This window comes from Mustela nigripes, unplaced genomic scaffold (assembly GCF_022355385.1).
Source record: "Mustela nigripes isolate SB6536 unplaced genomic scaffold, MUSNIG.SB6536 HiC_scaffold_378, whole genome shotgun sequence".
In the NCBI taxonomy this organism is placed as follows: domain Eukaryota; kingdom Metazoa; phylum Chordata; class Mammalia; order Carnivora; family Mustelidae; genus Mustela; species Mustela nigripes.
In genome coordinates, this window is record NW_026739785.1 from 1 (window position 1) to 22792 (window position 22792).

Genomic DNA, 22792 nt, shown 5'->3' on the forward strand with positions numbered 1-22792 from the left:
GGTGAGACAGCAGGGAATGGAACAGTGTTCGTGCCCAAGGAGATGGAGGGGATCCTCATCCCCGTCCTCCTGACACAATGTCCTGGGGCTCCTTTCTCAGTGTTGTCTGAGGCACAGGATCGAGGCAGACCCCTGAGACCCCACTCCTGCCACCCTGCTCCTGGGGACATTCATAATAGTTTAAGGAGGACGTAGAGAGGATCCAGGATGACAGAGGGCCTAGGACAAGGAAGGTCAGCACTGGGAGGACAGATGGACCAGCCCCGAGCCACCACGCAGGGCCTAATCCTACCCTGACCCAGAACACTAATACTAAGCCGAATCTGAACCAGAACCCGAACCCTAAACCATAACCCTCACTGAATCTCAACGCGAACCCAGACCCTAACCTCAAATCGTAAACCTGAACCCAAACCAGAACCCTAACACTAACAACTAACCCTGACCAGGACCCTGACTGTGAGCCTGAGCCTAAACCTAACCATACCCTGAAGCTGACCCTGACCCTAACCAAGAAACAAACCCTCGCCCTAACACTGACCCTGACGCTGACGGTGAGCCTGACCCTAACCCTGACGGTAACACCGATGACGCTGACCCTAACCCTAACCCTGACCTTGACCCTAACACGGACCCTGACCCGAAACCTAACCCTGTTTCTCAACCTAACCCTAAGCCCTACACTAACCCTAACCCTGTCTAACCCTACCCTAACCCCAACCCTAACACTAACCCAAACCCTATCCCCAAGCCCTAACCCTGACCCTAACCCTGACCCTGAACCTAACTCTGACCCTGACTCTAAACTGGAACCTAACTGAACCCTGACTCTGACCCTAAGCCTAATCCTGGACCTGACCTGAACCCTGACCCTGACCCTGACCCAGTCCCTAAACAATACAAGAAACTGTGGACCTGTCCCCCCAGGCACGGAAGTTTCTATCAGAGGAGAAAGGTTCCGAAGCAACGCATATAGCATGACCCCATGCTTGTAAACAAAGCGTGCGCACAGCAATGGTTTACACGCCAACATCATTTATTTAAAAATATTTATTGGACACGTGCGATGTGCCGACACAGAACGGATCTGGAAGACGTCTCTACGACTGTACTACCCATGCAGAGTCCCGTCGCATGCACGGCCAGCTCCGGGGCCCGCACGGCCTGGGACAGCCCCACCTCCTGCATGGCGAGGGGGGTCTAGGGCAGCAAGGACACCACGACACACGATGCGTGAACAGTCACTTTCACAGGACGACAAGGGTGATGCGTGTGTGTCCTACGAGCTTAGAACTAGACCTAGCTAGGGACACTGTGCCACCAACTCACCCACAAGCCAGCACTGTGGACACCACTGGTGGACACCTGCAAACACAGCTACTTCTAGAGGACGGACACAGGCAGTGACGGTGGTGAGGGACTTCCCGCCGAGCCCGGCGTGGTCGGCAGGTGACTCTGACGACGGGACCAAGCCCGCAGAGGCGGGTGCTGTCACGGGTCAGGCGGTGAGCACGGGGGCTCCTGTCCCAGGGCTCCTTCCCGCAGTGTCAGCTCCCCGCTCCCCACAGAGCGTCCGCTGTCATCTCCAGATGGGAAAGACCTTCTCTCCGCCCTGGCAGAGACAGCGCGACAAAGCCATCAAATCAGCCGTCACTGCAGGACGATAACGTGCAGCGTTTCCTAATAACTGAATGTCGTCCAAAGAACGACATTCAGGTGCAGAAATTTTCCTGAAGACACGATAAAACTTTTAACAAGAAATCAGCATAAACAAAGTACAAAAGAGGTATTAAAGCATACAAACCATCTGATTTTCTTTCCTGCTCTACACTAACCCATGAGTGTCCCCGGCGCAGCAGCCTCTGTGAGACTCCAAGCCCCAGGGCCCTGCGGGCCACAGCGTCACGGTGGGCAGGATGGCTCCACCACCCTCCAACCACCGCCATGGTCAGACGACCCACAGCACACCCCTACGCCACACGCCACCGGCCCCGCCTCCGCCCCCAGCCTCCCCAGCTCTCCATGGGGCCTCCTGGCCACAGGAAGGGTAGACCTTGGCCGGGCCGGGCTCTGCCGTCAGGCTCACCCTCTTGCCCTCTATTTCCTGTTCTGCACATAAAAGCATCCTCTTCCCATCAGGAGGATCAGAAAAATAATGCAGTGGACAAGGCCGTGTCTTGGCTGGTCAAGGGCTGGCCACCGTGATCACCCCAGACCCGTCTCCCAGGACCAGCGCCCCCACCCCTGACTTTACAGCTAAGTATCTCACTTTCTGTGACGTGGGGTCTTGCGTGGAAGTGACAGACCAGCTCAGCGCCACGGACATGTGCCTCCTCCACACCGGGTTTCTCTGCAACACAACTGAGCCCGTGACCACGTCCCCGGGGACGACAGAGACAGGCTCGTCCATCATGAAGAGCACCTGCTTCCAGTGGGTGGTTCTGCAAGGCACGGGGCAGGGGTCACTGCGCTGGAGCCGGACCCTCTAGGCTTCCCCGCAGGACAGACACACCCCAGCCTGACAACCCGGACGGCCTCTGTGGGGACAGGGACTGAGTTACGACCCAGGGCAGCGGCAGCTCCTGGACACGGCACGGATTCCGGGCAGGGGAGGGCAGCTGGCACTGGTGGCTCAGAGCACACACGGCCGGGCCCAGGCCCCTCGCTCCTTGCCACAGACCCATACCTCCCAAAGTCCCCTGCTCGGTTCCTGAGCCGCCCGTGCTGGAGTCCCCGTTTCTGCGGCCCAACAAGTCTTCGTTCCCGTGCAAGCCCGGGGGAAGGTGAGCGGGACAGACGTAACATCCGGGAGATACAGTCACACTCCCGAGCTCCTCAGGTCTTACCGGCTCGGACAGCTTGGCCCGACCACCCACTGCCGCCTCTGCCCCACACCTGACATGCAGCCCATGGTCCCGCTCACCGGCCCCCCCTTCCTCCTGCCCCAACCACTGGGAGGGTCTCTCTCTACCCTCACAGAGCGCCCGTCCCGTGTCTGCACCCTGCAAGCCCACACCACCTGTGTGTGGACACTCTGGGGGAGACCACCCCGGCACATGACCATCCCCTGGGTGTCTGCCATGGTCCTACCCTCACCTCGCATCTGTGCTCGCGGGACCTGGACGGAAAGCTGGCCAGAGCCCAGCCCCGCCTCCTCCACAGGACACAGGGCACACAGCCCCTCACCTCTGCCCCCACTTTCCAGAAGGGCATCTGGGGTCCTCCTGGGCCCACTGCCATAGCTGGCATCTAACTGGGTGTTGCCGCAACCCTCACTGGTCCAGACCAGTTACCGAACAGGACAACAAAGGCGTCAGAGGGAGGCAGCATCCCCATGGGGGCTGCTGTCGACCACGGAAGCTTCCCAGTGTGTCGAGCAAGTGAGCGGCATCACATTACTGCATGAAAAGTTGTCTCAAGGGGCACCTGGGGGGGCTCAGTATGCGAAGCCTCTGCCTTCAGCTCAGGTCATGATCCCACGGTCCTGGGATCGAGGCCCACATCGGGCTCCCTGGCCCAGCGGGGAGCCAGCTTCCTCCCTCTGGCTGTCGCTCCCCCTGCTTGTGCTTTCTCTGACAAGTAAATAAATAAAATCTCTTTTTAAGAAATTTGTCTCAAGAAGCACTGACCTTCCCCTGGACAGCTGGAGTGGAAAGCCCGTAGAGCTCTATGAGACCACAGGACGCTAAAGCAGCCTCCAGGGCCAAGACCAAGTCTGCTTCTCCTAGTCATGCAGGGGTCAGAGGGCAGCCCAGGAGAGCCCAGCGCGGGGACGGGTGGGGCCCTGCCTGGACTTGCCCACCCAGGGCCTGCACTCCCTGCTCCGAGGCTCCCAGGACCACTGGGGCTCGGCCAGAGGGCTGACCACCGGAAGGAAGGCCAGCCGCGTCAGCTCCTCCCGGGGCTGCTGGTGGGGCCCCCGCGGGAGACGCACACTCACGGGTGGAAGGGGCCTGTGCTCAACACCAGCTGGGGCTCGTCCTCCTCCAGACTCTGGAACCGCACGCTGAACCAGGCCGTGAACCCGTGCAGCGCGCCGGCTTTCCTGATCTCGAAGTGCAGCTCGCCTTTCATCGTCTGTTCAAGCGGACGGTAAGAAGGGGACACGGGTTCTGTAAGCGCAGGACTGGGCCACGAGGGTCCCCCCGAGCAAGAACTAGCAACTGTCCACCCGGGCCCGCCCCACGGATCCCACCGCCCTGCCCTGCCCTCAGAACCGTCTAGTTCAGCAACGGCAACAGGACTTGCTGGTTTAGCTGAACACCTCAACACCACGTAAAATTTCCTCCTCCTGAAACTACTAAAACTGGCATCATAAATCCAAATGCTGCAGATAATGGGAAAAGGTTTCAAGCAATCTGGGCCTCATCCGCCCAGACAGGAGTGGAACCGAATTTCCTCTCAATTCTTTGCATAAATGAAGCTCCAGGCCGGTCTCTATTCTGCAAAACTACGTACAGAGTCAAGAGTTCAGTCTCGGGGCACCTGGGTGGCTCAGTGGGTTAAGCAGCTGCCTTCGGCTCAGGTCATGATCCCAGCGTCCTGGGATCGAGTCCCACATCGGGATCCTTGCTCCGCGGGGAGCCTGCTTCTCCCTCTGACTCTGCCTGCCTCTCTGTCTGCCTGTGCTCGCTCTCCCCCTCTCTGTCTCTGACAAATAAATTAAAAAATCTTAAAATAAAAAAAAGAGTTCAGTCTCCACGTTGTTCTGCCCGTCGGAACCCCGCGGGGCTGCCCGGGGGACCCCCACACTCGCTCGCTGCTCCTGCACCTCCCCGCACACCGTCCAATGAGGTCCCGCGGCCACACGCGCCACCTCGTGGCAACAGGGGGAAGTACAAGTAAGAATTAAGACTTCTGTCCTCAACCGTAGTGAAAACAATTTTAACTCAGTCCTTGAAGAAACTGGATACGATGTATTAGAATCCAAAGACGCTGAAAATATTAAACATAAATCTGAAAAGAACGGATGATGTTGAAGAGGCCAGCGGTAAAGAAAATAACTTAAAAATATAAAATACAAAATCAAATATAAAGAAGCAAAGACTCTGGGAAAATCAAAGCAAGGCTCATGACATCCGCAGAGAAGTCTCGGTGCACGGGCGCCGCTCACAACACGAGAGGGAAGCGCGTCTGGTCTCACCTCCAGGTCTGCGATCTGCACAGTCCTCATGTCCAGCTGTAATATGGTGCACGGCTCCGAGAGACAGTCTTCTGGTTTCAAAATGTGGTTATACTTGGGCTTCGAAAAAAACTCCTTAATTGCTAAAGATCTAGGGAAAAAGTCAAAGGCATTGCTCAGAGGCGCGGACCGACGTCTCGGGCTCTGACACACACACGCACGCACGCACGACCCCAGCACTGCGGCTTCTCTCCAGCATCCGCAGGAGTTCCAAGCCATGGCCTGCGGCACAAGGACACGGAGACGGGCTGGAGGTCCCCACAGGCGGCCTGGCGAGACCGCAGTGCGAGCGTCTCCCAGCTCCACCCTCTGCGCAGGGCCTGAGCTCCTGGAAACCAACCGTCCCTGGCAGGCAGCGCCCGGACCCATCCCACCGCCCTCCTCCTGAGTCGTGGACAGCATCCGTGGGAGCCCAGCGCGGCTCCCTCGCCCAACCCAACCTCATCCCATGGACACGTCCTCTCACGGCACGAGAAGGGTGAGTACGGGACAGTAAGATATCCACAGTAAATGGGACACTCCTGCTCTAGGTGACCCTCTCTGACCCGCATCAGCCCGACTCTCAGGAGGGGTCCCCGCACACGGGCTGAGCCCCCGCACCGTCCCTCGTCACTGCGCCTGACCCCACTGCGGAACATGGTGCTTGCCACTTACCACGGGAAATGGTTCAAAAACTGAGCACAGCACTAACTTCTAAAATAACAATTAAAAGTCAACATTTTAATGACGCCACGATATGGCCACGTTTTAAAAAATATTTTTCTGATAAAAATAATTATGCACATATAAAGAATTGGGAAAATACAGAAAAGTCCAAAGAAAAACCCTGAGTCTCCCATGCCCTTGCCTCGGCACTCTGCTACAGTCATTTTCCCCCTGGAGCTCTAGTTGTGTGTTTTTATGCAAGCAGAAGGCATTCTGCGTATGTGGTCTGTGCCCCCCCGGTGTCACCATGTCCTAATCCATCGGACGGGTGTACAGCCATCCACCACGCTCTACGGGACCGTCTGTTCCCCGTGCTGTGTATTCAGGAGCACGCCGTGGCGGGACCGACGGGGAAGGGGGCGGATGTCCCCCGCACCCACAGCTCTGGGCACACGGGTGCGTCTCCCTCATCTCACCTACAGCTCAGGCAGCACCAACTGCCGTTTTAATGTGATCTTTGTCCATCCGGTTGGCAAAAATGGCCTTTAATTTGCGTTTCAATCACTAATGATGCTGGGATTTCTTTCAAATATTTATTGGTGACTTTATTTAGTTTTTGTGACTTGCTTATTCCTGTGACTGGGCTATAATTTCACTGGACACTCAGCTTTTGCTAACTGACTCTAGGGTCTGCCAGCTGGCACCTCCCTCCAAGCCGCGGCTGCCTTTTAAACCGTGTTCAGCTGCCGACTCGCGGAGGCTGTCCGTTTGTACAGACTCAAGTCCAGCGGCGCTTTCCTTCTTTCTGGCCACTTTCTTTCCATCCAAAACCTGACACATGGGCCCCCACCGATTCCGAGAGCTGATGCAGATGCATCAGAGTTTAACACAAAACTCTTAAATCCATGGGAAATTAAATTTCAGTGCACAGTATGAGAGAAGGAAAGAAGTTTCAAGCGGCTCAACCGTGGCCCAGAGCGCTCTGCCGCCTGTGCCCCTCACGCCCCAGGTCTCCCACACACACTGTGCGGGCCCATCCTGTGCCTCTGCTCTGTCCTTTCCTGGCTCAGGACCACTCTGCCTTCATCACTGGGTCCCCAGCTTAAACCTCACACCTGGCCCTCGATGAATGAGGGGCCGGCTCTGCCGGGGACCTGTCCTCCCCATCCTCTGTGGGGTTTGGGTTGAGAGTGCAGTGGTCCAGCATGTTAACTGGGGAAGGCGTCTTCCCTTGGCATTATCGTCTCTTTTTCTGAGTTGCTTAATAAAGGCCAAAAGGGCCCAGAGCCTCCCTCCCTCTGCACCCAGCAGACGTCCATGCTCACCACGCCCTCACGGCGTACGTGAGACGTCCTGCAGTACTGAGCCGTGGGGCCCCCTACTTCCCAGGGCTGACGCTGGCACCCCCGGACAACCAAGGCACACCAGCTTCTGTCACCATCCTCTAACGAGCGGCAACAGTGGGAACATGAAGGGCTCATCCACCAATCATCTTAGATTACAACCGAGTTCAGCGGTGCAAGTGCGTCCGTGTCTACAAGGAGGAAAGCGCGCACTGTGGGACGTCGCTTCCTCTGCAAACTGCCAGGGATGACTTCACAAATACCCTGTTCTGATCCTTTAAAACTGAACAGCTCTTAGTAGGAGCACATATTGTGTGTTAGCAGACCATGCACCGGTAAAGGCCTCATCTGTAGCCGTGATCACATTTTCCCGCCGTATTTGAGCCTTGCTCACTCCCGTCACATCTGCTACCGGCGTAAAGGCTCGAGGGTCGGCCTGCCAAGTTCTCTGGCCTGGCGTGAACCCCCCCAGCGCCGTGGCGGGCTCCACACTCGGGGTCTCCCCAGCCCGCGCAGCAGAACAGCCGGCACACGGCCCGCCGCACTCACTTGAGGGCACTGAGGTTGAACTCGTAGGCGTTGTCCCAGAAGAGCACCTTGCTGCGGTAGTCCCGGTCGGCGCTGCAGGGCACCAGGTGCAGCGCGGCCGTGGTCGGCCAGATGACCCCGCCCTCCTTCAGCCACGCGTCCCGGGCGTACAGGATCGACTCGATCATGAACTCAAACTGCACAGGAGGGAGACACACAGGGCACACAGCGGCGGAGGCTGCGTCTGGGACCCGTTATCTGGGGGCCGACCTGTACCCACAGCAGCGGTGGCGCTGACCCTTACCACGGCCTCGGCCAGAGTCCCACCAGCCCCCGTGAGACTGAGTCTACAGCCAGGCGGCCGCCGGTCAGGAGACAACTTCACCCCGTCCCCCGTCCCCCGCCACCCCACGCCAGCTGCTACCCCATTTCTAACAGCCCCAAAAGGCCGCAGCGTTTTCACTGTCAGACTGGTAAACTTGGCCTGGGGTACTCTCAGAATTTTCACAATCCTGTAAGTTCACTGAAATCACCTCCTAAAAACACGAGACATTAAAAGCAGACGCGCTGCGGAGGTTCACATGGTACTTAAGTCGTAAGAGCAGCCTGACAGCTCCCGACGCCCTCAGAGCTCCCCGGACAGGCGGGAGCGATGCCTCAGCCTGAGACAGCAGCGGCAGGAAGCCAGCCTTTGTGTCAGAACCAGGGAGTGCAGGGAGCGTGCGGGGAGCAAGAGGGGACGGTGCCAGGAGTGTGCTGCCAGTGTGCAAGGAGTGTGCAGGGAGCGTGCAGGAGTGTGCAGGGAAGGCTAGAGGCACTTCGTTCTGCAGCTAAAGGGAAGCCACTAAGGGTTTTTTCTCAAATAATTTCAGGCGGTTTTCATTTCAGAAGTAGTGGATGTTCAGTATGGAAACATTCAGAAAAGTCAGAAAAGCACAAACCTAAACAAAAGTCATGAGTAAACCCAGGACCCAAGGAACCACTGCTCGCTTGGCACTTTATCCCAAGGACTTTTCTTCACGTACACAGACATGCACGCAGGTGAAAACCATATACAGATAATTTTTGATTCTATTTTATTAAACTATCTATGGTCAATCAGCCAGTCTACCGATTTTAACCCTTGTATGGATCTGTGTAACCACACTCGGGGCACAGAACAGCTGCATGACCCTCGTATGGATCTGTGTAACCACACTCGGGGCACAGAACAGCTGCATGACCCCAAAACCCTCCTCCCACCACCCCCGACGTCTGGAAACCGCTCAGCGGCCTCCCCGCAGCTCTTTTGGAGAATGTCACACAAATGGAACAACTGTTTTCTACACTAATAGCTTCTGTCTTGTGCTTTCCATCCTGTCCTACGTCTTTCCTCGTTACGGTATCACACTGGTTCCATTACCCTTACTGATGCCACCAGCTCCCTGGCATCCGAGTACCAGCCGCTCATCCTTCATCGCCCAGCAGCAGCCCTGGTGCAGATGTACCCCAGACACGCATCCAGTCACCTGCCGGCGGACATTTGGGTTGTTTCCAGCTTTTTGGCAATTTTAACTGGAGCAGTGTAAGCACGTACAGGTTTGTGTGTGGGCACAGCCGGCGTTTCCGTGTCAGTACCCAGAACTGGAATCACCGAGTCACACAGCAAGTGCACCGGCACCTCCAGAGAACACTGCCCAATGGCCCCAGAGTGGCTGCGTCAGTGCCGGGAGCCTCGGTGGCCCACAGCACTCGGAATCACAGAAACTGCAGCCACCCCGGCAGGCGTGTGGTGGCACCGCGTACAGCCTCAGTCTGTGTCCCCTGGTGACTGCTCTGCTTCCTGTCTTTTCACACACTCCCTTCTCAGACATCGTATACTCTGGCAAACTCTCTGTTCACATCTTTTGCACATTTTCCACTTAGGTTGTTTACTTTCTTCCTGTTGAATTTTGAGAGCTGTTTGTGTATTCAGGACACATATTAAATATGTGATTTGCAAATACTTTCTCCCACTCTTACCATGTTTTTTCATTTTCTTTTACAGAGCAGACATTTTTAATTCTGGTAAAGTCTGGCATATGCACTTTTCCTTTAATGGATCATACTTAAGAATCAACCAAAAACTCTTTGCCTAACCCATGACAATTTTCTCCCAAGATTTCCTTTTAAAGTTTTATAGTTTTACAGTCTATGCTATTAGATCTAGAATCAATCTTGAATTTTTTGGAAGAACATCTGAGGCTTAAAAATGAAGTTCTTTTTCTCTTTTCTTTTCTTTTTCACATGTGGATGGCCAGCTAACTGTGCCAGTATCTTCCAATGAAAAGACTATCTTTTCTCCATTAAACTGATCCTGCTCCCCTGTTAAAAGATCAGTTAACCATGTTTTTAGGGATCGATGTCTCTACTTTAGCCATCGACCCATGTGTCTGTCCTGTCACCAGTACCGCACTGTTTTTACCACAAAGCTTTACACTAAGTTTTAAAGTCAGGCACGTAATCCTTCAGATTTTATTCTTCTTTTAAAAATTGTATCCGCCTGGGGGGCTCGGTGGGTTGAGCATCTGCCTTCGGCTCAGGTCATGATCTCAGGGTCTTGGGATCGAGTCCCGCATCGGGCTCTCTGCTCAGTGGGGAGCCTGCTTCCCTCTGTCTCTCTCTGCCTGCCTCTCCATCTACTTGTGATTTCTCTCTGTCAAATAAATAAATATTTTTTTAAAAAATTTTTTAAATTAAAATTTAAAAAATTGTACCAACTATTCTAGTTTCTGTACTTTCCAAATAAAGTTTACAATGAGGTCGTCTACACAGACCAAACAACCCTGCACCGACCCTGACTGGAACTGTGTTCTGTCTACAGACCAGTGTATGAACATCATTACCAATTTGTCTTCCAGTCCATGAACACTGTATCTCTCCATTTATTCGGGTTTTCTGTGACCTCTTTCATCAGCACCTTATAGTTTTTGGCCTATAAAACTTGTACATGTCTTGTTGCCTTTCTAAGTATTTCACATCTGGGGACTACTGCAAAAGCTACTGTACACTGTTAGTGTACAAACAAACAAAAATTAGCCTCCTGAATCCAGCAGTACATTAAAAGGATCCTAACCCTCGATCAAGTGGGATTTACTTCTGGGATGCAAACACAGTTCAACATACAGCAAATCAGTGGATGTGATATACCACATCAACAAAATGAAGGATAAAAATCATATAGTCATTTCAATATGTGCGGAAAAAGCATTAATAAAATTCAACTATATTCCATGATCAAAACCAAAAATCTACAAATTAGGAGAATATCCCACAACATAATAAAAGCCACATATGTCAAGCCTAGAGCTAGCACCATACTCGACCGTGAAAAGCAGAAAGCTTTCCTGTAAGATCACATGAAAGCCAGGCATGTCCTCTCTCACCATTTTCATTCAACATAGTCCTGAAAGTCCTAGCCACAGCAAGGCAAGGAAAAGAAATTTAATAAGCATCCAAAGCAGAAGAGAAGAAGTAAAACTGTCTCTATTTGCAGATGACGTATTATATATAGAAAATCCTGGGGCGCCTGGGTGGCTCAGTGGGTTAAGCCGCTGCCTTCGGCTCAGGTCATGATCTCAGGGTCCTGGGATCAAGCCCCGCATTGGGCTCTCTGCTCAGCAGGGAGCCTGGCTTCCTCCTCTCTCTCTCTCCTGCCTCTCTGCTTACTTATGATCTCTCTCTGTCAAATAAATAAATAAAATCTTTAAAAAAAAAAAATCCTAAAGACTCCACCAAAAAAACCTTCAGAATAACAAATTCAATAAAGCTGCAGAATATGATATTAATATGCAAAAATCATTTGTGCTTCTAAACACTAACAATAAACTATGAGAAAGAGAAATTAAGAAAATAATCCCATTTACAGTTCCATCAAAAATAATAAAATACCAAAAAAAATAAAAATAAAAAAATAATAATAAAATACCTTGGGGTGCCTGGGTGGCTCAATGGGTTAAAGCCTCTGCCTTTGGCTCAAGTCATGATCCCAGGGTCCTGGGATTGGGCTCTGAGTCCCGAGCATCGGGCTTTCTGCTCAGCCAGGGGCCTGCTTCCTCTCTGCCTGCCTCTCTGCCTACTTGTGATCTCTCTCTGTCAAAAGAATAAATAAAAGCTTTTAAAATAATAATAATAATTTAAAAATACCTCAAAATAAATTTAACCAAGGGGAGTAAAAAAGACAATGAAGAAAGAACTTAAAGAAGACACAAACAAACAGAAAGACATCCCCTGCTCATGGACAGGAAGAATCAGAATTGTTTACCTATCCACACTTCTCAATCCACAGATTCAATTCAATCTCTATCGAAATCCTAATGGCATTTCTCACAGAAATAGGAAAAGAGGTCCAAAGACTCCAACTGAACACAGCAATCTTGAGAAAGAAGACCGAAGCCAGAGTCGTAGCATTTCCTGGGTTCAAACTGTATTATAAAGCTGTCGGAATCAAAACAATATGGTACTGCCATAAAAACAGACGCGTAAGTCAACGGAACAGAACAGAGAGTCCGGAAGTTACCCCATGCATATGTGATCAATTAATTTTCAACAAAGAAGCCAAGAACAGACAATGTGGAGAGGAGAAAGTCTTCGAGATGGTGCTGGGAAAACCAGGTTGCTGCACGCCCAAGAGTGAACAGGACCACTGTCTTACAACACACACAAAAATCGACTCCAAATGGATTAGAGACTTGATTATAAAATCTAAAACCAAAAAATTCTTAGAAGCAAACACAGAGAATAAGCCCCTGAACTGACCATGCAGGTCGTTTTTTGGATTAGACACTAAAAGCAAAGACAACAAAAGCAAAAATAAACAAGTGAGGCTGCATCAAACTGAAAAGCGTCTGCACAGCAAAGGAAATCATCAGCAACAAAAAGATAAAGTTTCACCCAATAAGGGGTGAAAACCCAAAACATACAAGGAACCCATACAACCCAACAGAAAAAAAAGTATTTTAACTGGACAAAGGGACTTGTTTTCCCAAGTCATACAGAGGGCAACGGACACATGAAAAGGTGCTCAGTGTCACTGAGCATCAGGGAATGCAAATCAAAGCCACACTGAGGTGTGACATCATACCCCTACGTCAATTATCAAAAAGCCAACAGGTGGAATGACCGGGTGGTGCAGTCGGCTGAGCATCTGACTCCTGGTTTCGGTTCAGGTCATGATGTCAGGGTCGTGGGCCTGAGTCCCATGTCAGGCTCCGTGCTCAGCGGGGAGTCTGCCCCTCTCTCTCTCCCTCTGCCTCTCCCCCTGTGCTCTCTCTCCCTTGCTCTAAAATAAATAAATAAATCTTTAGAATAATACAACATATAGCAGATGCTGGCAAGAATATGCAGAAAAGGCAGGCTCTCGCACCGCTGGTGGGAACGTAGACCGGCGCAGCCACTGTGGGAACCCGTGTGGAGGACCCTCAGGAAATCAAAACTAGAAACACCACGAGACCCAGCAATCCCACTTCCGGGCTATATCCAGAGGAAACAAAACCACTATCTCAGAGAGGTGCTCCTGTGCTCACAATAACCAAGCCAGGACAACAGTCTGGGGATGCCCTGACAGACGAGCGGATCAAAGAAAAAGCAGGAGATGCATTCCTGAGACCACGTGACACACACTCTAGACACGGACAAACATGGTGGGGAACCCCTCAGCCCTGGGACGGAGGAAGGCCAGCCGTCTGCAGGAACACGGATGATGCTAGAGGGCCTTCAGCTACTGAAGTGAGCCACGCAGAGACAGATCGACACTGCATCCTATCACTTACACGTGAAATTCTAAAAATAAAATTTTTTTTTAACTGAGCCCATAGAAACAGAAAGTAAAAAAGTGGTTACCAGGAGCTCAGGGGTGAGGAAAATAGGGAGACTATCAAAAAACTATCAATTATAAAATGAGGAAGGTCTGAGTATCTATTATATACTCAGGTGACTACAGATGACAACACCATCATGGGGAGGTGACAGATGTGTTAACTCAATGGGGCAGTGGGGCAATGGGGAAGCTGTCGGTAAAGTACACAAACACCAAGTCATCAAACTGCACACTTTGCTATCTTACTATCTCCTAATTATACCTCAGTGCAAGAGAAGATACACAACAGATAAACAGATTACAGAAAAAGAAGTGAGCTTCAAAGGGAAATTAGAGAATCGATTCCATTTACTATAGCACCAAGAACCATTAAGATACCTGGGAATAAACCTAACCAAAGAGGTAAAGGATCTGTACTCGAGGAACTACAGAACACTCATGAAAGAAATCGAAGAAGACAAAAAAAGATGGAAGACCATTCCATGCTCAAGGATCGGAAGAATAAACATTGTTAAAATGTCTGTACTGCCTAGAGCAATCTAACCTTTTAATGCCATTCCAATCAAAATTCCACCGGTAGGGGCGCCTGGGTGGCTCAGTGGGTTAAGCCGCTGCCTTCGGCTCAGGTCGTGATCTCAGGGTCCTGGGATCGAGTCCCGCATCAGGCTCTCTGCTGGGCAGGGAGCCTGCTTCCCTCTCTCTCTCTCTCTCTCTCTCTGCCTGCCTCTCCATCTACTTGTGATTTCTGTCTGTCAAATAAATAAATAAAATCTTTAAAAAAAAAAAAAATTCCACCGGTATTTTTCAAAGAGCTGGAGCAAATAATCCTAAAATTTGTATGGTACCAGAAGAGATCCTGAATTGCTAAATAAATGTTGAAAAAGAAAAAACTGGCGGCATCACGTTGCCTGATTTCGAGCTTTACTACAAAGCTGTGATCACCAAGACACCATGGTACTGGCACAAAAACAGACACATAGACCAGTGGAACAGAGTAGAAAGCCCAGATATGGATCCCCAACTCTTTGGTCAAATAATCTTCGACAAAACAGGAAAAAATATCCAGTAGAAAAAAGACAGTCTCTTCAGTAAATGGTGCTGGGAAAATTGGACAGCTATGTGTAGAAGAATGAAAAGTCAACCATTCTCTTATACCCTATACAAAGATAAACTTGAAATGGATAAAAGACCTCAATGTGAGGCAGGAATCCATCAGAATCCTAGAGGAGAACATAGGCAGTAACCTCTTCACATCGGCTACAGCAACTTCTTTCAAGACATGTCTCCAGAGGGAAAGGAAACAAAAGGGAAAATGAATTTTTGGGACTTCATCAAGATTAAAAGCTTCCGCACAGCAAAGGAAACAGTCCACAAAACAAAGAGGCAACCCACGGAATGGGAGAAGATATTTGCAAATGACAGTACAGACAAAAGGCTGATATCCAGGATCTATAAAGAACTCCTCAAACTCAACACACACAAAACAGATAATCACGTCAAAAAATGGGCAGAAGACATGAACAGACACTTCTCCAATGAAGACATACAAATGGCTACCAGACACATGAAAAGGTGTTCATCATCACTAGCCCTCAGGGAGATTCAAATCAAAACCACACTGAGATACCACCATGCACCAGTTAGAATGGCCAAAATTAATAAGACAGGAAACAACATGTGTTGGAGAGGATGTGGAGAAAGGGGAACCCTCTTACACTGTTGGTGGGAATGCAAGTTGGTGCAGCCACTTTGGAGAACAGTGTGGAGATTCCTCAAGAAATTAAAAATAGAATTTCCCTATGACCCTGCAATTGCACTACTGGGTATTTACCCCAAAGATACAGATGTCGTGAAAAGAAGGGCCATCTGTACCCCAATGTTCATAGCAGCAATGGCCACGGTTACCAAACTGTGGAAAGAACCAAGATGCCCTTCAACAGACGAATGGATAAGGATGATGTGGTCCATATACACTATGGAGTATGATGCCTCCATCAGAAAGGACGAATACCCAACTTTTGTAGCAACATGGAGGGGACTGGAAGAGATGATGCTGAGTGAAATAAGTCAAGCAGAGAGAGTCAATCATCATATGGTTTCACTTATTTGTGGAGCATAAGGAATAACACAGAGGACATGGGGAGATGGAGAGAAGAGAGTTGAGGGAAATTGGAAGGGGAGGTGAACCATGAAAGACTATGGACTCTGAGAAACAATCTGAGGGTTTTGGAGGGGAGGTGGGTGTGGGCTTGGGTGAGCCTGGTGGTGGGTATTAAGGAGCGCACGTACTGCATGGAGCACTGGGTGTGGTGCATAAACAATGAATTCTGGTACACTGAAAAGAAATTTTAAAAATTAAAAAAAAAGTGAGCTTCAAGAGAGATTACATCTGAGAAATATTTTTAAAAGCTGGAAATGGTCTACAAAGCGAATATAACATCAATTTATGAAAGTATGAATCTTGCTTACATTATCAAGGCATGTTCATGTCAGGTTCTAAACCAACACGCTTCTGGGGATTAAATTAACTCGCCCTTAATTTATACTCATTATTCCCTTTATTTATTTGCTTAAAAAAACAAAAAGAAAAAAGAGTGTAAGAAAAAAACAGGAACAAAGAGCAACAAATAGAACACAGTAACAATATGGTGTATAAATTAATCGACTATATTAACAATCACTTTGAATGCCCATGGTCTAAATATACCAATTAAAAGACAGAGATTATTAGAGTGGTTCAAAAACGAAGACCGAGACATTGGGGAGGGCGTGTGCCATGGTGAGTGCTGTGAGGTGTGCAAACCTTGCGATTCACAGACCTGTACCCCTGGGGATAAAAATACATATGTTTATAAAACAATAAAAAATTTAAAAAAAAAAACAACTAAGACCGAACAAGGTGCTATCTCTAAGAAACTCCAAATACACTGACGGGGCACCCGCCCGGCTCAGTCAGAAGGGTGTGCAACTCTAGATCTCAGGGTCATGAGTTCGAGCCCCACATGGGGTGTACAGATTACTGAAATGTTCTTTGAAAGTTAAGAATAAAATGAACAAATAGATATACTGATACACAGAAATTAAAAGTAAATGGACGGAGACAGGCATACGATGCTAACACTGACCCACAAAAAGCAGGAGTACCTTGTTACTTTCAGACAGAGCAGACTTCAGAGGAAGGAAGGTATCAGAGATAAAACGACGAAGGGCTCAATTCTCCAACAAGAGCTTATACACCCTAACCACAGAGCACCATGTGTGAGGGGGAACACAGAGGGCTGCAAGGAGAGAGAAGCAGCCGGCGGCCCTGTCCCAGAGAAGAACAGATCCAATAGGCAGAAAGCCTGCAAGGACACGGTGAACTCACCACCACCATCTACCCCGGGATGTGCTGCACATCTACAAACCGCTTCATCCAGGGCAGAATACACCTCCTTCCCGGCCTCCACGGAGCGCTCTCCGTAAGACACGTTCTGTCCTTCTCAGGCTCCCACAGAGCGCTCTCCAAGAGACATGCTCTGTCCTTCCTGGGCACCCACAGAGCACTCTCCAAGAGACACACGCTCTGGACCATAAAACACATCTTCACAAATGTAAAAGAAGAGAAATCATACAATGTCTGCTCTCAGACCACAGTTTTAACAGAGTTAAGCCAGAAATCAAAACAGAAAGATAGCTGGATAATCAAACGTCAGTGGAGAAATGAAAAAGTATTTCTAAAAAAAACAAATACAGGATCAAAGAAGAAATCTCAGTAGAATTTTTAAAAATATTTTGAATGTCGCTAAACCCTTTGTGCATTAACTGATAGAGTCATGTTTTATCTTGTAAACTGTTCATATGTTAATATAGATTACACAGATTCTTTTTAATATGACAGAGATTGAGAGACAGCAAGAGAGGGGACACAAGCAGGGGAGTGGGAGAGAGAGAAGCAGGCCACCCGCTGGGCAGGGAGCCCCATCTCGGGACCTAGGATCATGACCCGAGCTGAAGCCAGATGCCCAACGACTGAGCCACTACCCAGGCATCCCACACAGATTCATCTTTAAATACTGAACCAGCCTTCAATTCCAAAGATAACCTCTTCTCTGTTAGAACGTTATTCCTTTTGTGGACTGCGGGGCTACACTTGCTAGTACTCCTGAGGACTTCTGCATTTATGAACAGGAGTTACTGGGTTGGTTTTTGGTTAGGGTTTGGTATTCAGGTCATGCAGGTCTCACCAAGTGAGCTGGAAGTCTGTCCTCTTCCATCTTCTGAAAGACCCTGTTCAGATCTGGTGTTATTCTTTCCTAGAATGTGTTCACACATTTCACCAGTGAAATAATTTAGGCCTACAGATTTCCCTTCAGAAGGTCTTCAACTGTAAGTTCAATATCTTTACTAGTTATTGCATTATTCAGGTTATCTACTTCATTGTAGGTTAGAAGCAGCCCTCTAATTGGAAGGTTGCAGATTTCAGAAGAATGGATGTTTCATCTACATTTCTGAAGCTGTGTCTGGGGGGAGAGAGCCAGAGGAAGAATGACAATGAACCAAGACCAGCTCAGTGTACTTCAAACCCCGGTCTTCCTTCCCAGCCTGCCTGCTCCTATGCCGTTCCAAGTCCTGCAACAGCGTCTCCCTGAGCCCTGTCTTGGACCAAAAGCTGCATTACGTGGAGAGACAGGGTGGGGTGTGCTTAACTCCATCTTACCGGGAACCAAAGCAAGCTCATGGCTACGTATGATTTTCTTCTTTATTTACGCACTGGAGAGACAGAGAGCCTGAGTGCACAGGGAACAGGGGCAGAGGGGGAGAGAGTCTCGGGCAGACGCCACGCTCGGCAGGGAGGCCAGTGCACGGCTCGATCTCGGAACCCTGAGATCACAACACGAGCCCAAAACCGAGTCAGAAACTTAACTGAGGGCGCCAGTATGTATGATTTTTAAAAACAAAACTGGATTCATGTTGTACATGCTTTTTTGTGCCTTTTTTTTTTTTAATTCCACCAACCTATGGCTTTTCTCTAAGATTATTACAAGTTGAAGGTGTACAGCCTGGTGATTTGGTTTACATACATTGTTAAACGATCACAACAGGGTTATCTATCACTTCCTACTGACACACTGAAAAGATAGAAAAACTTCGCCTTGTGATAAAAACTCTTAGATCTCCTGGGATCGAGCCCCGCATCGGGCTCTCTGCTCAGTGGGGAGCCTGTTTCCCCCTCTCTGCCTGCTTGTGATCTCTGTCAAATATATAAATAAAATCTTAAAAAAAAAAAAAGTTAAAAAAAAAAAACAACCCTTAGATCTATGGCTGACCTTGGGATAAGCAGGGATTAAGACACTGACACCCCACGCAGTCAAAAATCCACACAGAACCTTTGACTCCCCGAAAACTAGATTCCTAATAGGCTACCGTGGCCTGAAGCCTTAACAGGAACATAAACAGTTGATAGGCATTTTATGTTATTTGTATTGTGTACTGCATTCTGACAAAGTAAGCTAGAGAAAAAAAATGTTAAAATCATAAAGCATTGTCCTATATTTATCAAAAAAAAAAAATCCCATGTATAAGAGAGCCCACACAGTTCAAACCCACATTGTTCGAGGGTCGACGGTCCTCTGGTAAGACCGTCCCGTGCATCGCACAGCAGTGTCACTGGGGTTGCCACGCTGTATGTGGCGGCCCTAGTGCTCACCTGCGTGGTTCCTGAAAGTCTGGACCTTTCAACCACAGCCCTCCAATTCTTTCTCCCCTCACCCTCCCTCCCTCCACTAACCACAAATTTGATCTCTTTCTAGGAGTCTGGTAGGTGAGTTTTGTGTTGCTGGTTTTAGATTCCACGTATAAATGAGACCATACGATGTATCTCTGTCTGACTTACTTCACTTAGCATAATGCCTTCAAGGTCTGTCCACATCACGGACGGCAGGGTGTCGTGGCTCATGGCCATGCGGCACAAAACAGAAGACAGCACCCGGACAAGCACCAGGTGGCTTCATTCAGCACGACAGCCACAGCTCTCCCCAAGATGTTCTGCTCACAACAGCCCCTCCAGACCCAGTCCACACCCCTCCCTGGAATCTGCACTTCTCTGGAGCAATCCACGGCCATCCCGCATGGTCCAGCGCCCGTCCACGGCCATCCCGCGTGGCGCAGCGCCCATCCACGGCCATCCCACGTGGCCCAGCGCCCGTCCACGGCCATCCCGCGTGGCCCGGTGCCCCTTACCAGCAGGCAGGTCCCCATCCACTCGGACACCAGCACGTCCACCTTCTCCGGCAGCACCACATCCTCCACCTTCTGCTGGAACACAGTGATGATGTCGGCAAAGCCATTCTGCATGACCAGCTGCCCTGTGTGCTGGGCCATCTCACTGGCCTCCACCGCGTACACCTGCATGTCACAGAAGGGCCATCAGCAAGAGTCCCATCCACAGAGCAGCCTGGCATCCACTCTCCCTGGGACCAAGGCTCCAGCCAAGCCAGAGGCAGCCTCAAAGAAAACAGCGACAGAAGGAAAGAGGTGCGCTGGATAGCAGGGACAGACCTCCAACAGCTGACAAGGGAGCTACCTCCCATCTTAACTCCACCTTCTGTCTAAAACAGATGGGGACTGCGGTGGACAGAAGAGTCTACATGCACACCGGGTACCCGTTGCAGAGGCCCTGTGGGTCAGACCTGGTGGCCCAGCTCCCATACACACAGCCATATACCCCAGAGTTTCCCACACCGGCCTGAGAATGATCGGACTTTAAGGGTACCACTGGCTGAGACAGCTTCAAGCCCAGGTTGTCACTGGAAGGTCCTGAGTCTTACGTCTTGGTTCTGACAGCATCTGAACACCAGTGATCCCTGTCCTGCAGTTTCCCGTATAAACTGGAATTTCACCCACCTGTGTCAGGGGCACTTCAGAGGCTTCAACTCTGGAGCCTCACACATGCTTTGCAGGGAAGAGGAGAAAGGACCCCAGCATGCATCATGGAGAGTGGGCTGTCCTGTCCCTGCCAGACGGTCCTTGTTCGGTGCAGGGGTAACACATGGACAGTGACCTACACAAGCGGCCCAGCCCCAGCACACAGACATGTGTTCCTCTAGCTGATAAGCATGTTACCAAAAACATCCGACCACACGCAACTCGGATATTCTCTGCTCTGTCCTACTCTACTCGGTGCTGCTGGTGACTCAGCAGGCCGAGGTCATGACCGCTGACAGGCTCAGCCCACAGGAACACATTGCCCATTTCACCAACATGATGCCTTTGCATGCGGACGACACATCCCCAGACTCGGCTCGAAGCTGCTGAAGGAGAGCTGTTTCTTACTCACGGCTTTAGGCTGCGCATAGTGGGCACAAAAGAGGCTGATGATGCCCGTTCCGCAGCCGACGTCCAGAATCACTTTATCTTTCAGGGATTCTTTATTTTGCAGGATAACATTGTGGTATTTAGTTGTCCGCGGTTGGTCTGCCAACATTTCCAAGTGAAGTTTCTAGAGGAAATACACATTAGGAATCACTGCCTGTAATATGAACTGTGCTGAACTCTGGTTTAAGAAGGAAGATCAGAGACCGAGCTAATAATCCCCTTGAGCCCACCACACCATGCCTAAAAATACGAGCAACAAAGAAAAAAAACACAAGACCCGAAGACCTACATATGCTGGCATATAAAAACACAACAGTGAAGAAATGAAATGGAATTTTCTGGAATCCTTCCGGTTCAGTGTGATGCTACCTACGGCTTCACCCTGTACCTCCCCAACAGCCGGATGAGCACACAGGCGGGTAGACCACTCAGGAAGTGGAGCAGACACTGCCCTCCTGACCACTGTTCCCACTGGAGACAGGAGAAACCACCAATTCCCCACCAGGTGCCACTTGGCCAAGTATCCACCAAGGCAGATGCCAGAGGAGGCACACTGGCCCCTCATGAAACTACAGCTCTGGAGGGAGCGGACAACCTCACAGGGGTGAGCTCAAGGTCTCCAGCCATGTCCAGAGGGAGGAAAACACATGAAACCCAAGATAACATAACACCCCATGGGAATCACACCAATCCCCAGAGAAAAAGAGAAAGGGTCCTCCAAATGGTTCATGAAGCCACAGGTGGAAGTCAGAGCCCAAAAAGCCCCCATGCCCCACTTCTCAGGTCTCGAGCTGCAGAACACGCAGCGTGCACACAGTGCGGCTGTGAGGCAGACACTGAAGCTACCCAGACCTCGTCAGCACAGAGAGGAAGTCTGCACAGGACCTTCACGAGCCCATCGTGGCTCCTCACAAAGACACTCAGCGCTGAGAAACAGAAGACTGAGGGTCAGAGGGGACACAATCAGGACTCAGCCATCCCACCTGAGCAGTCCACTTGACAGAAAGTCAGAACTAGGTTGCTAAGGTGTACACATAAGTGGACAAGAAAGAAAAATGAGGAATTATATGAAAGTTTACCAAAAAGAGAAGAAATAGAAAAGGCCAACAAAATATAGAAGATGACCCATCTGACTTTAAAAATGGAAATCAAAGTCAAGAAATACCACGTTTCACCTTTAAGAGGAGAGATCTGTATTTACTTCAGCGATGTGCGGCTGGGAAACGAGCATTCACGTACACTGGTGGCGTCCAGGGGCCAGTCTTTCTGGAGGGCAAACTGGCAAGACCCGCCAAAGGGAAAAAACACATGCACCCTACAAATTTACCCAAGAGAAATTCTTGCAGAAGGTTAGCAATTTTCTGTAAGAGAAAACCCACTGGAGCACTGCTTGTCGCGGGGCAAAGCTGTTAAAGAAGCAAACCACCAAGAGGGCCCTTTTACAATCAATTCATTAACTCTTGAGAGTCCGAAAGCTCCACGGACTCGGAGTGGCTCAGTGAGGCGTCTGCCTTCAGCTCGGATCATGATCCCAGGGTCCAGGGATCGAGTCCCACGTCGGGCTCCTGCCCCGCGGGAGTCTGCTGCTCCCCCTGCCCGCGGCTCCCCTGCCTGCGCGCGCTCCTCCTGACAAATCAGGAAGTAAAGAAAATCTTTCGGAAAACAAAGTCTGAAAGCTCTAGTCGCATGCGTGCGTCGAGAGTGTCCTTCACGGTCACGCGCTGAACCATGACACGGGACGCGCCTACCGAACACCTACACGAGAAAGGACCCTGCAGCTGTGGGTCGCACGGCGGACACTCGCGCAGCGACCGAGGGTCGCACGGCGGACACTCGCGCGGCGACCGAGGGTCGCACGGCGGACACTCGCGCGGCGACCGAGGGTCGCACGGCGGACACTCG

General features: G+C 50.3%; 1 protein-coding gene across 2 annotated transcripts in view; it reads right to left on the reverse strand.

Annotated features, from left to right (window-relative positions):
- Positions 1–1018: 1018 nt before the first annotated feature.
- The window catches only part of PRMT2 (protein arginine methyltransferase 2), a 24165-nt gene continuing 2391 nt past the window's right edge, over positions 1019–22792 (reverse strand). The window contains exons 3-9 of one of the 2 annotated variants that reach the window (XM_059387206.1): positions 20853–21014; positions 19757–19921; positions 7720–7895; positions 5144–5273; positions 3941–4077; positions 2270–2441; positions 1019–1612 (exon numbers count right to left, since the gene is read on the reverse strand). In XM_059387206.1, the coding sequence (XP_059243189.1) occupies positions 1580–1612; positions 2270–2441; positions 3941–4077; positions 5144–5273; positions 7720–7895; positions 19757–19921; positions 20853–21014 (975 nt within the window). In that variant the 3' untranslated portion in view covers positions 1019–1579. The remainder of the gene's footprint in view (positions 1613–2269; positions 2442–3940; positions 4078–5143; positions 5274–7719; positions 7896–19756; positions 19922–20852; positions 21015–22792) is intronic. The other variant, XM_059387207.1, reaches the window with a different exon arrangement.